We start from the raw sequence: 11,722 nt of genomic DNA, 5'->3' as shown, positions 1-11,722 counted from the left end.
GTTTGCACCCCTCCCCACAGCCTGGGGTGTACCTGCGTCACACACATACCCCCAGCCGTGGGGAGGCATGTGCTGGTTTTTGCCCCCTGGCTGCAGGCTCCTACCTGAGTTTTCGCCCGGTCTGACCTACGTGGGATCGAGCACCTCTTAAAGCGCGAGCCCAAGCTCTTCGTGCTTCCTTTGCCTCAAAGGGAGGCTTGCTCTCGCAAGCTCCTCACTCGGGCAGCATGTTCAACACTAAACGTGCCGTCTGTCTGTCCTCAGAACCTCTGATTAGCCCCCTTTCACAGTGAGGGTGGGCCTCGTTTCCCTGAGGTCACAGGGGCTGGGCATGGAAGTCACTGGAAATTGTTGCTGCCTCTCAGACCCTGCAGGTTTACCCTCCCCTCCAGCCCTCATGCCGGGACGGGGCTGAGGTCCCAGGGGCCTCAGGTGGGCCTTCCAGAGACAGGAGTCCCTGCAGGGTGAGCTTCCTAGCCTCGTGTCCCAGTTCTTGGCTGTCCCCGGGCCTCTCCCTTTTCCTGTTTTGATGCTGGCTCAGCCAGGCCCGGAGACAGGGGCATGATGTCTTAATCCTCCAGGTGGCAGCCATGATGGAGGATCCCCGTCAGCCTGGCCACCTGCTGACCCGTCTCTCCCCACTATCCCCCTCTACCTGGTGCACGGTGTGGGGACCCCAGAGCCCTGACACCCTAAGTGGGGAGAGGGTCCCACTGGTGGGTCCTCAGTGCCCCCCCCACCTCTTTCCAGAAAGCAGGTGGGGTGGGGGACCCCGCGGCCCGCCCTGGCTTCAGCTCTGGCTGCCGCAACCCTCGTAAATCAGGGGTGAAGGGGGTGTCGGAAATGGGTCTGCGGAATGTCTGGATGGGGCCAGGAGGGGGTGAGCACTTAACTCTTAAGAGGCACAGGGGGTGGGGCAGAGGAACTGGCCTGAGGATGCGGGGTCGTCCTGCCGCTACAGCAGCAGGAATGAAGAGGTTATTTCCCCCGCCCCCGCAGGGGTATAAATTGAGGGTGCGAGGCGTCCCCACCGCCACGACCCGCCCGCCACGATGGCCATGGGACGAGTCCTACTCTGCTCTCTGCTGCTCCTGTCGCTGCAGCGGGGCCTCAGCAGGGGCCCCGGTGCTCGGGGTGCTCTGGTGGCGGAGGAAGAGCTCCGAGGGACCCAGAGGACGCAGTTGGGTAAGGACTCCCGGACCCCGCGTGGCTCCCCAACTCCTTCCTGCCCAGACGCCGCTTGCTGTCAGCTGCCCCTTGCCCCCCGCAGGTGCCCGCCTGCGCCGAGCCCTGGCCAGCCCGTGCCAGCTGTGGAGCCTGCCCCTACCTGTGGCTGAGCTGGGTCTGGGCTACGCTTCGGAGGAGACGGTCATCTTCCGCTACTGTGCGGGCAGCTGCCCCCGCGGCGCGCGCACCCAGCACGGCCTGACGCTGGCCCGGCTGCGGGGCCAGGGCCGAGCCCACGGCGGGCCCTGCTGCCGGCCCACCCGCTACGCCGACGTGGCCTTTCTCGATGACCGCCACCGCTGGCAGCGGCTGCCCCAGCTCTCGGCGGCTGCCTGCAGCTGCGGCGCCTAAGGACGCCTGGCCTGGGGCCCCGCGGCTCCGCGAGGAGCTCTGCGGACTTATTTATTGGAGACCGGAGGGGAGGTGGGCTGCGGGCAGGCCACGAGGAGCATAATAAAGGAGCTGCGGCCGCAGGACTGTGTTCAGCCAGAGTGTGCCTTGACCCCACCATCTCAGCTCCCGGTGCGGGGAGGCGGGGGGGCCGGGGGGGGGGGGGTCCTGGGCCGCCCCTGCTCCGCTCGGCCCCTGCGAACAGCCAGTGAGCTTGTCCACTCTCCAACTTTATTCACAAACACGGTGTCTCCGAGAAGCTGGGGGAAGGGCCTGGGGTTCAGCAGGCTGGGGGCGGCTGCCCCGGCTCCCCTGGTCCCATCCCCTCAGGGAGGGAGCGGCAGATCACAGAGATGCGTCGGCCCCGGGGAACCCGACGCTCCCCAAAAAAGGACTCCTCATCCCGAAGAATCTCATGGGAGAAGTCATAACGGGCTGAGCCCCTGCAAGAGAAAACAGACTGTGGCAGCATGGGGTGAGGGCAGCCCCTGCGCCAGGCGGACTGCCTGCCATGGGGGAATGATCGAGTCCGCTGGGAGGGCTGAAAAAGAGAAGGTGCTGGACATGCTAGGTGGGCATCTGATGAGTTAATGGGGCGGGGGGCTCCCTGGCTGGGCAGTACCTAAGGATGTAGAGGGAGCCTGGCTCCAGCAAGAGTTCCAGCCACTCCCCTGGCTCCTGGGTGTGCACCAGCCGCATGACGCTGGGAGAGAGTAGGGACAGACCAGCGATGGTGGCTCCACAGAACTGGAAGAGGGGGCATGGTGGCCAGTCAGCCTCTGGCCTGGCCGGCCCACCCCCAGCTGGGAGCTCCAAGGCTCTGGCCTCTGCCCACCTTGATGCTGTCCACGTGCGGCTTGATGTAGCCCCGAGGTTCCAGGTCCAGCACATGCACCGGGGACAGCAGGGTCTGGCCAGGGCTAAAGGCAGCTGCTTGCACGCGCTGCAGGATGGCCCGGCTTGCCTCTGACCAGCGTGACTTTTCCGTCTCTCGGAAACCGTGGATGGCCTACACAGGGAGCTTCGGTCAAGTCAGGAAGCTCCCAGAGGGAACAGGAAAACTGAGGCACGGGGCGGGGGGGGGATGGAGAGGGTGGTGAGCAGAGTGCAAAGGACTGGTTTTCCCAGCATGACCTTTGACACCACCCTCAACTTACCACCTTGGTCCTATCTACCCTAAGATCCTGGGTCTCAAACCCCAACCCCTGTCCTACTAGGCCTGGCCTTACTCCTTTGCACCCGCCTTCAGGTTCCAATTCAGTCCCAGAGCTTGTCCCCAATGCTGGCCCACCGCAATATTCAATATTGTCTGTCTCGGCCCACTCAAGTCTTCTGTCTCCGCCCCCAACTGGTGACTCTCCCTCATCTCGCTCCACACCTGTTTCGGCCCCAACCTTGCTGCTGTCCCCTAAACACCTTACAGTTCCAGGTCCGGCCTCCAGCTATGGCCAAGCCCTCATCTCCGAAGTGCCTTCCCTGCCCGCAAAGCCCCCGGGCATCAAGACCCCGCCCCCAACTATAGCCCCCTTACAACCCAGTGCCCCACCCCTGCGCCCACCTTTAACGCCACAGGCCCCGCCTCCGCCGTAGCCCCGCCCAGAGCGTCATTCCAGGCCCCGCCCGCACGCGGCCCCGCCCCCAGCGCCGCCGGCCTCACCGCGTCCCAGTGATCGTATTCGTAGCGATGGCGGCGCAGCTCGGGCTCTAGCTCGCGGCTCAGCGTCTCCTCCTCGGCCGCGCTTAGGAAACCTGGCCGCACCACAGCCGCGTCCCGAAGGCGGCTCAGTACAGCCGGGCCCGAGCCCCGCACCCAGCCGGGCACCGGTAGCGTCCCCAGCGCCAGCCGACCACTCCCAGCCATAACCCCGGAGCCGGGTCGTGGAAGCGGTCGGAGTCACGGCTACGCCCCCGCCCCGAGCCATTGGCTGTGGCCGCACCGAGCCGCTTCAGTGATTGGCCTTCCCCAGAGTCCCGCCTCCCGGCCAAGGCTACTGGTTGCTGCTCGGCTCGCCCGCTCAAGCTATTGGCTTCCCGTAGAACCCACCTCTTCCCCCGCTGTGGGGCGCCGTAGGTGATGGAGGCCGGGGGGCGGGGCTCGACGGCGGGATTCCGCCTGGGGTTCTGGGCCAGGGGCTATTGGAGGCTTTGGGCCAAGGCCCGGGTTGTGGAGTCGGCCGGGACTTGAGATTAAGGGAAAAGTCCGCTCAGGCTGAGAGGAAGGGGTCAAGGGCACGGGGTTCAGGGTAGTGACATCAAGGCCATGATCATGGGGTGGGGCCAAGTTAGAGGTTGGGGTCAAAGGTTGAAGCCAAGCATCACCCATGCCCCCTCTCAACTGGGTTATTCCCACCCGTGTACAAACAGGCTGGCTCCCACCTTATAAGTAAAAAAAAAAAACCCTCCTCTTCCTTTAAGCGTAGAATTGACAGAGCACCACTTTGCTGCCCTTATTGGAACATTTAGTGGATCTAGACACGGATTGTTATCTGCCCCTAACATCACAAAATGAGGGACCACGAGACTTTGGGCGCCTCCTGATGGACGTGCGCACCTCCACCTAAGAGGTCACTTGCCAAAAATGGAACCTGAATCTGATCAGACTTATCTAGGTTTATACCTCAAGTCACAGGAAATATCAAGGACAGAGGTCACAGCCCATCCTGATCCAATCATCAAAATTCAGATGGAAAGTCCCCGAGAAAAGAGAGTGAATTTCAAGGAAAGAGAAGAAAAAGAGGGAGAGACTGAGAGAGAGATTAAGGGGAAAACCCACAGTTAAAAGAGACTTTGGGATATACCTACCAGTTGCAAGGTGCACCTTATTTCGATGCTGATTCGAACAAACTAAAAACATAGAGGTAACCAGGGTGATTTGGACACTGGTTGAATATGTGACGATAGTTAAGTATTGGTTTTTTTAGGTTTGCAAATGGTATTCTGGTGGTCTTTTTAAAGATTTATCTTTTTAGAAATACATGTTGGAATATTGACCCCACGACCCCTCCAGGGACAGCCACAGGTTCTCTGCTCTCCTTATACAATGAAATTCCTTGAAAAATGTGTCCAGCTCCCATGTCTTCCCGCCCCTTCCCTCTGGGTGCACTCCAGGCTGGCTTTTGGCCCCCACAGCACTGAAAGTGCCCCTCCAGATCCAGCAGCCGGTTCTCAGCCTGACTGCTAATTTATCGACATACCGATGATGTCTTTTCCATTTTCATTCCCAACCCTCATCCCAGATTTATCCATCCCCTGGGATGTCTGAGGCACGTCAAACACCAGAAGTAAAGTGTCCAGACTCGACTCCTGATCCCCTGCCCCCGCACCTGCGCCTCCCTGCAGCCATTCCACCTGTCAGCTCTGCCTTAAAACCTGGCTAGAATCTGACCTCTCCTGGCCACCCAGCTGGGGCCGCCAGCCTTCATCTGATTATTCCAAGTCTCTGAACTGGTCTCCGGTTTCCATGCTGGCTGCAGTCCTCCCAGTACTCCATGGAAGCCACAGTCTTCCTGCTTGTCATTCTTAGAACCCTCCATGGCTCATCTCCCTCCTTGCTCAGATCTACCAGGCCTTTTAAGGTCTGTCCTCCTTCCTTTCTGTTCTCATCTCTCCACTGTCCCCCTGCCATTCCACTTCAGCCACGAGCGTCCTCAGGGGCCCCTCCCACATGGCAGCCACAGTCCTGCCACAGGGCCTTTGCACTTGCTATGCCCACTGCCTGGACTGCTCTGTCCCTCTCTCACCTTAAACCTTGTTCAAGCATCACCTTCCCAGCAAGGCCTTCACTGGCCACCCCATCGAAAGCTGTAACTCTCTCTCTCTCTCTCTCACACACTGCATAACTATTTCCCTGCTTTTTCAAAAACTGTCTACCTCCTCAAGAAGAAGTTCTTTGAAGACAGGGATTTTTGTTTTCTTCACGATATGTCGTGACCTCTAGAACAGTGCCTGAAATGTCCTATTTGTTCAGGAGAGTTGGCTGCAGTTAGGGCTCGGAAGGTCAGAGCCTCAGGGTCACGGTGAAAGCAGAAGAGGCCTTGTGCAGGGCACACGTGTGCGTGCCACGGTGGAGCAGGCAGGGAAGGTGACACAGGTGGGGATCAAAGACTACAAAGATTTAATTGAAAATCATAGTGTCTCATTCCAGATACCTGCCCTGAGGGGCAGCCCCAAACCCAGAGTTCCTCATGGGGCCCTTCCAGGCTCAGCAGCGAGGGGTGGGCAGGGCTGTGGCTCCAGCGTCTGACTGGCGCCTGGCTCCCCCGACTTTCCTCTGGAGGGTGAGGTCCAGCTCTCAGATGCTTGCTGGGGCGGGCTCTGCGGCCGCCACCACCGCCACGGGCTCCTTCTGCACCAGCTCCGGCTCGTCCTCACCGTCCTGGGGAGGGTGGACCAGAACCTTGTCTAAGATGCCAAACTCCTGGGCCTCCATGGGGCTCATGTAGCGGTCCCTCTCCATGGCCGACTCTGCCAGGGGAAGCAAGGATGTGTGGGGTTAAGGACGGATACCTGGGGCCAGGCTGGGGTCCCTGTTCTGCCACTTCTTTGCTGGATGACCCTGGCCTTCCCGTCTTGGTACCTCAGTTTCCCCATCAGTAAAATACCCATTTCCATTTTTCTTTTTTTACTGGTTATTGATGTCTAATATACACCCAGATGGCAAGCAGACAGTGTGAATTTCAGACGGAGCATAACCCACATGGCCAGCACCCGGGCCCCCGACCGCCCCCTGCTTGAGCCTGCTTCCAGTCACTGACTCCTCCGGCCCAACAGTAATCGCTAGCCTAACGGTGGCCTGACGGCATAAATAAGCCTGCTTCTTTTTGTTTTTAAATATGTGGAATCAGGGCGCCTGGGTGGCTCAGTTGGTTAAGCGACTGCCTTCGGCTCAGGTCATGATCCCAGGGTCCTGGGATCGAGTCCCGCATCGGGCTCCCCCTGCTCTGCGGGGAGCCTGCTTCTCCCTCTGCCTCTGCCTGCCACTCACCCTGCTTGTGCTCTCTCTCTGTCAAATAAATAAATAAAATCTTTAAAAAAAAAAAATATGTGGAATCACAGAGTATTTACTCCTTTTTCCCACTCGGCAATATGTTTCCGAGATTTAGCCCGGCTGCTGTGGGTCGCCGTGGACGGGTCTCTGTCGTTGCCGTGTGGGATTCCACGGCGTAAACAACGCACCGAGGCGCCCATCCTGCTGCTGTTGGGCATGGGGGTGTCTCCCAGCGTGGGGCTCCTACACACAGGGCGGCCGTCCGTGTTCCTGTCCGCAGCATTGGTGGACACGAGCACTCCCTTCTCTTGGTTACATGCGGAGCGGGGGAGCTGTGGCATTTTGGGGCATTCCGAGCCTGAGCTGGGAGTGTCAGACGGCTTTCCAGAACGGTGCTGCCATCCTCAGTCCTGTCTGCCGAGGGTGAGCATTCCAGCTGCTCCACGTTCTCACTGGCACTGGGTGTTGGGTTTTAGATTTTAGCTGTTCTAATGGATTGAAATGGCATCTCACTGCGGCCTTAACTGGCCTTTCTCTAAAGACTAATGATGTTAGTTTTAAAAAAAAAAAAATAGATGGGCAAGGGGCGCCTGGGTGGCACAGTCGGTTAAGCGTCCAACTCTTGGTTTCAGCTCAGGTCATGATCTCAGGGCCGTGAGATCGAGCCCGTGTCGGGCTCCACGGTCAGTGTGGAGTCTGCTTGGATTTCTCTCTCCCTATGCCTCTGCCCCTCCCCCCACGTACTGTCTAAAATAAATAAATCTTAGGAGTGCCTGGGTGGCTCAGCCGTTAAGCGTCCGCCTTCGGCTCAGGTCATGATCCCAGGATCCTGGGATCGAGCCCCGCATCGGGCTCCCCGCTCCGCGGGAAGCCTGCTTCTCCCTCTCCCACTGCCCCCTGCTTGTGTTCCCTCTCTCGCTGTGTGTCTCTCTCTCAAATAAATAAATAAAATCTTCTAAAAAAATAAAAATAAAATAAGATAAATAAATCTTAAAAAATATATGTATATATTTTTAAAGATTTTATTTATTTATTTGAGAGAGAGAGTGCATGAGAGGGGGTAGGGTCAGAGGGAGAAGCAGGCTTCCCATGGAGCAGGGAGCCTGACGTGGGAGTCGATCCCGGGACTCCAGGATCATGACCTGAGCTGAAGGCGGTCGCTTAACCAACTGAGCCACCCAGGCGCCTTATTTTATTTTTAATAAATAAATTTTATTTATTTATTAATTTATTTATTTTTGAGTAGTCTCCATGCCCAACGTGGGGCTTGAACTCCCGACCCTGAGATCAAGAGTCACGTGCTCTCCTGACTGAGCCGGCCGGGCGCCCCTAATGATGCCATTTTTAAATATCATCACTAAAGATGATGAGCAGCTTTTCTTATATTTCTTGGCCATTTGGAATATTCTTTACTGAGGACCGCGTTCAAACCTTTGACTTGTTTCAAGGAAGTTTTCGTCAAGATTCTGCTGATTGGTCTTTTTAAAGTGCTCAGGACAGGGGATCTCCACTGGGGGTGATTCTGCCCCCCGGGGGACCCTGGGAGGCAGCTTCGGTCGTCACAAACAGAAGATGCTATTGACATCCAGTGGTCAGCAGCCAGGGACGCTGCTCCACGTCCCACAGCGGCCAGGACGGAGGACGGTCCAGCCCTGAGTGTCACAAGGCCTGCCACGTATGTGTGTGTTGGTTAAAATAAAGGTGGGCAGGCGGGGGTACGCCCGGGGCAGGGGCACTCACCGATCACCTGCAGGCTCTGTTTGGTGTGCTTGGCGTAGATGCCGTAGAGCTGCTTCTTGAGTTTCATGATCTCCTCTGCCTGGATGGCAATGTCTGTGGCTTGGCCCTGGGGGGGGCGGCCCAGGGGCGGGTAAGAGGGAGAAGGTCAGAAGGAGCATCAGCCACTCACAGGGAGGCTAGAGAGGTCGTTCAGACAGGTGAGCAGGGCTTCTCGAGGCCCTGCACACCCTGCTGCATCTTTGCCCCCAAAACACAGGAAGTCTTCCTGTATTTTTTTTTAAGATTTTATTTATTCATTTTAGAGAGAGAGAGGTGGGGGGAGGGGCAGAGGGAGAGGGAGAAGCAGACTCCCCGCTGAGCAGGGAGCCTGATGCAATGCGGGGGCTCGATCAGGTGACCCCGAGACCATGACCTGAGCCAAAATCAAGAGCTTAACCCGCTGAGCCACTCAGGCGCCCCAAGGCTTCCTGTATTAACTGCATTTTCTGCATGTGGAGCCTCGCCCCTGGGCAAGCGGATTCCTGGAGAGAGCGAAAGCTCCAGCTCAGCCATGAGTTTTCACAGGCAAACCAGTCATCAGTGTGCGCGCCCTCAACCACCTCCTCCGTGGGGTTCTCATACTCAGGGCCACTGTCCCCTGCCCCGACCCCCTGAGCCTGCTGAGATCATTCAAACTAGCCAGTCCTGAGCCTGCTGGCCCTGCCTCACTGTTCCTTCCTGCAGAAACCACAGTAAATTCCCTGTCCACTCCCCACCACCCCCCACCCCACCCCCGCTCTCTGCCTCTGGAGTGACCCTGGTGCTTCCCACGTGTGCGCCCCCCCTCCCCCGCCGCCTTGGGAACTGTGAGTAACGAACCATCTTCCCAAGGCAGTCCTTTCCTGATCAGATGGCCTCACCATACATGAATCATTGTAAAACCCATATTTCAAACACTGACACTCCCCCGTGACTTCTATCCAGTCAGTCCTCCTGTCCAGACAGCACCCCCCATCCCAAAGCAGCCTGCATGGGGCCGGCACTCACCCGGGCACCCCCGGAGGGCTGGTGGATCATGATGCGGGAGTTGGGGAGTGAGTGGCGCATGCCCGGGGTGCCGGCGGCCAGAAGCAGGGAGCCCATGCTGGCGGCCTGGCCCACGCACCACGTGCAGATGGGGTTCAGGATGTACTGCATCGTGTCGTAGATGGCCAGGCCCGAGGTCACCATGCCTCCTGCGGGGGGGCGGGGGGAGCAGGGGGGGAGTGAGGGGCTGTGCTGTCCTCCCCGCATCCTTTCTCTAGCGAAGCCCCTGGCCTTGGGGAGGGCTTGTGTAGAGGCAGCCCCCAGCAACGGGTGACACGAACTGAGTGGGGGCAAAGAGGAGAGCGCATGCTCCAGAGTGAGCTGACTGTTGGCCCCTGTGCACATGGGCCCGGGCCGGACCCGATCTGTCAGAGTTTCAAGAGAAAGTGGAAGTCGGGGAGAGTGGTGGCCGAAAGGGAAGCTCTGGAGCCAGCCTGTCCTGGCAATGTCGTCGGTGTGACCTTGGGCAAGCTACCCAGCCTCCCAGCCACGGTGTCTCCAGCAGACCGGGGATCACTGAACACTACCTACCACCGGCAGCTGCCACGAGGACCGGATGAGTTCAGTGCCTATAAAACGCTTAAAGTACAGGGCACAGTCGGCACTCAGTCAAGATGAGCTATTCTCTTTTGGGAGGGGGACCAGCCGGTGGTGGCAGCTACCAGTTTTAAAATGCTGACCACCAGGTCAGGTTGGTAAAATGTTATGTGTGGAATCAAGGAGACAGGCTCAGCTGCCCATTTGTGAACCTAGACTTAAAAGCAAGGAACAGGCAACTTTTGGAGGTTTGGAGACCGTTTGGGGATTCTGAAGGAAGCTCAGCACCCTTTCTTCCTCCAGAGGGAGAATGTTCCTGATGGGGGAGGGGGGCTTCTCTGTCCCCTGAGTCACCTGGAGTGTCCCAGGAAGCGGCCCTGGCCCCAGGGAAGGCTCTGCTCACCGGGGCTGTTGATGTACATGTGGATGGGCTTCTTGTTGCTCTCGGACTGCAGGAACAGCAGCTGCGCGATAACCAGGCTGGCGACACTGTCGTCGATCTGCAAGTAAGCGGGGAGGGTGGGCTGGCGCAGCTGGGGGGTAAGGAGGGGCTAATGGAAGCAACTGGGAGGTGGCTGGGGATGAAGTCAGGGAACAAGGACGGGTGTCACAGCCCAAGTAAGACGGCTGCGGAGAACTCAGGACCAGGGAGGGGAGGTGGTGAGGGGTGGTAGGGCCCCACGGGGGGTTGGGCACAGGAAGGGGGGAGTCAGTGGGCTCAGCGCAAGGAAGGGAAGGGGTCAGGAGGGTTGGAGAGAGGGATCAGAGCCAGGAATGGGGAGGAGAATCACTGGTAAGGGAGGGAGTCAGAGATCGGGAAGGGAAAAGCAGAGAGTTTGAAGAAGGGGTGGGGGTGGGGGGTGGGGGGTGGGGGCCAGAAGAAGGGGCTGAAGGCTTATGTGCCCAGGAAGTGGGGTGTCAGACTCGGACCAGGGCAGAGCCTTGGCAGTAAGGTCAAGGGGTAAGGGTCAAGAGTCCAAGGGGGTTCGAGGAGGAGGGGCGCGTCGAGTCTGGGCAGGCACAGGGGAGGATCCCGGCGGGGCACTCACCGGGCCCATGACACACACGATGCGCTCCCGCAACAGCCGCGAGTAGATGTCATAGGCGCGCTCGCCGCGACCCTGGGGGGAAAAGATGGCGGTGAGGGTCAGGGGCCGGCCGTGCCCCCGGCCCCGAGACCCCCGACTCGCACCCGGGGCCGAGTTCCCGCGGCCGCTGTACCGTCTGCTCCACCACAATGGGAATGAGCGGGAGAGCCCGGGCCGCCGTCGCGTGCAGGCTCCGCTGCAGGGCCAGGCCGGCCTTGGGCGTCCGCCGCGGGGAGAACCGGGCGGCGAGGCGAGGCCCCAGCGCGGGGGACCCACCTGCCGCCACCCGGGCCCCCCCAACCAATATTCCGGGCCACATCCCGCCGCAGTCCGTCCCGGCTTCCGTCCGGTAACGGAACTACAACTCCCGGTGTGCTTTGCGTCTAGGGCGCATGCTCACCGGCCGCCCACGTCCCGGGAGCTGGACTGGCATGCTTAGGGGCGGGGCGAGGGAGGGGCGGAGCCCGAAGGGGGCGGAGGCGGAGGGTCTTTAATGCGGCGAGTTCTAGTCCTCTTCCCAAAGAATTGGTTACTCCTTAATTTAAAAATCAGCTCCAGGGGCGCCTGACTGGTTCAGTCGGTGGAACGTGCGACTGCATCTGGGGGTTGTGAGTTCAAGCCCCACATTGGGCTAATCATCTCCATTGTGCCCACTCGGCTGGGGCCTAGCCGAGCTTCCAGTTTGGTG

At 59.3% G+C, this 11,722-nt stretch overlaps 3 protein-coding genes across 3 annotated transcripts; 1 reads left to right on the top strand and 2 right to left on the bottom strand.

The window, feature by feature from the left end:
• Nucleotides 1–1,052: 1,052 nt before the first annotated feature.
• PSPN (persephin) lies at nt 1,053–1,578 on the top strand. Its single transcript, XM_006749130.3, has 2 exons — nt 1,053–1,185; nt 1,271–1,578. The coding sequence occupies exons 1-2, from the start codon at nt 1,053–1,055 to the stop codon at nt 1,576–1,578; spliced, it is 441 nt and encodes a 146-aa protein (XP_006749193.1).
• Nucleotides 1,579–1,831: 253 nt separating this feature from the next.
• ALKBH7 (alkB homolog 7, RNA demethylase) lies at nt 1,832–3,525 on the bottom strand. Its single transcript, XM_006749122.3, has 4 exons — nt 3,275–3,525; nt 2,453–2,626; nt 2,240–2,364; nt 1,832–2,060 (listed from the first exon to the last, which is right to left on the bottom strand). Exons 1-4 carry the CDS (start codon nt 3,476–3,478, stop codon nt 1,898–1,900), a joined length of 666 nt encoding a protein of 221 aa, XP_006749185.2. The 5' UTR covers nt 3,479–3,525; the 3' UTR covers nt 1,832–1,897.
• Nucleotides 3,526–5,714: 2,189 nt separating this feature from the next.
• CLPP (caseinolytic mitochondrial matrix peptidase proteolytic subunit) lies at nt 5,715–11,395 on the bottom strand. The gene is made up of 6 exons (XM_006749123.3): nt 11,168–11,395; nt 10,996–11,067; nt 10,350–10,446; nt 9,371–9,558; nt 8,345–8,450; nt 5,715–6,081 (listed from the first exon to the last, which is right to left on the bottom strand). The coding sequence occupies exons 1-6, from the start codon at nt 11,351–11,353 to the stop codon at nt 5,909–5,911; spliced, it is 822 nt and encodes a 273-aa protein (XP_006749186.1). The 5' UTR covers nt 11,354–11,395; the 3' UTR covers nt 5,715–5,908.
• Between the last annotated feature and the right edge of the window lie 327 nt (nt 11,396–11,722).

This window comes from Leptonychotes weddellii, chromosome 1 (assembly GCF_054177405.1).
Source record: "Leptonychotes weddellii isolate Sample4059 chromosome 1, ASM5417740v2, whole genome shotgun sequence".
Classification (NCBI taxonomy): Eukaryota; Metazoa; Chordata; class Mammalia; order Carnivora; family Phocidae; genus Leptonychotes; species Leptonychotes weddellii.
This window is presented reverse-complemented; position numbering and strand designations above follow the sequence as displayed.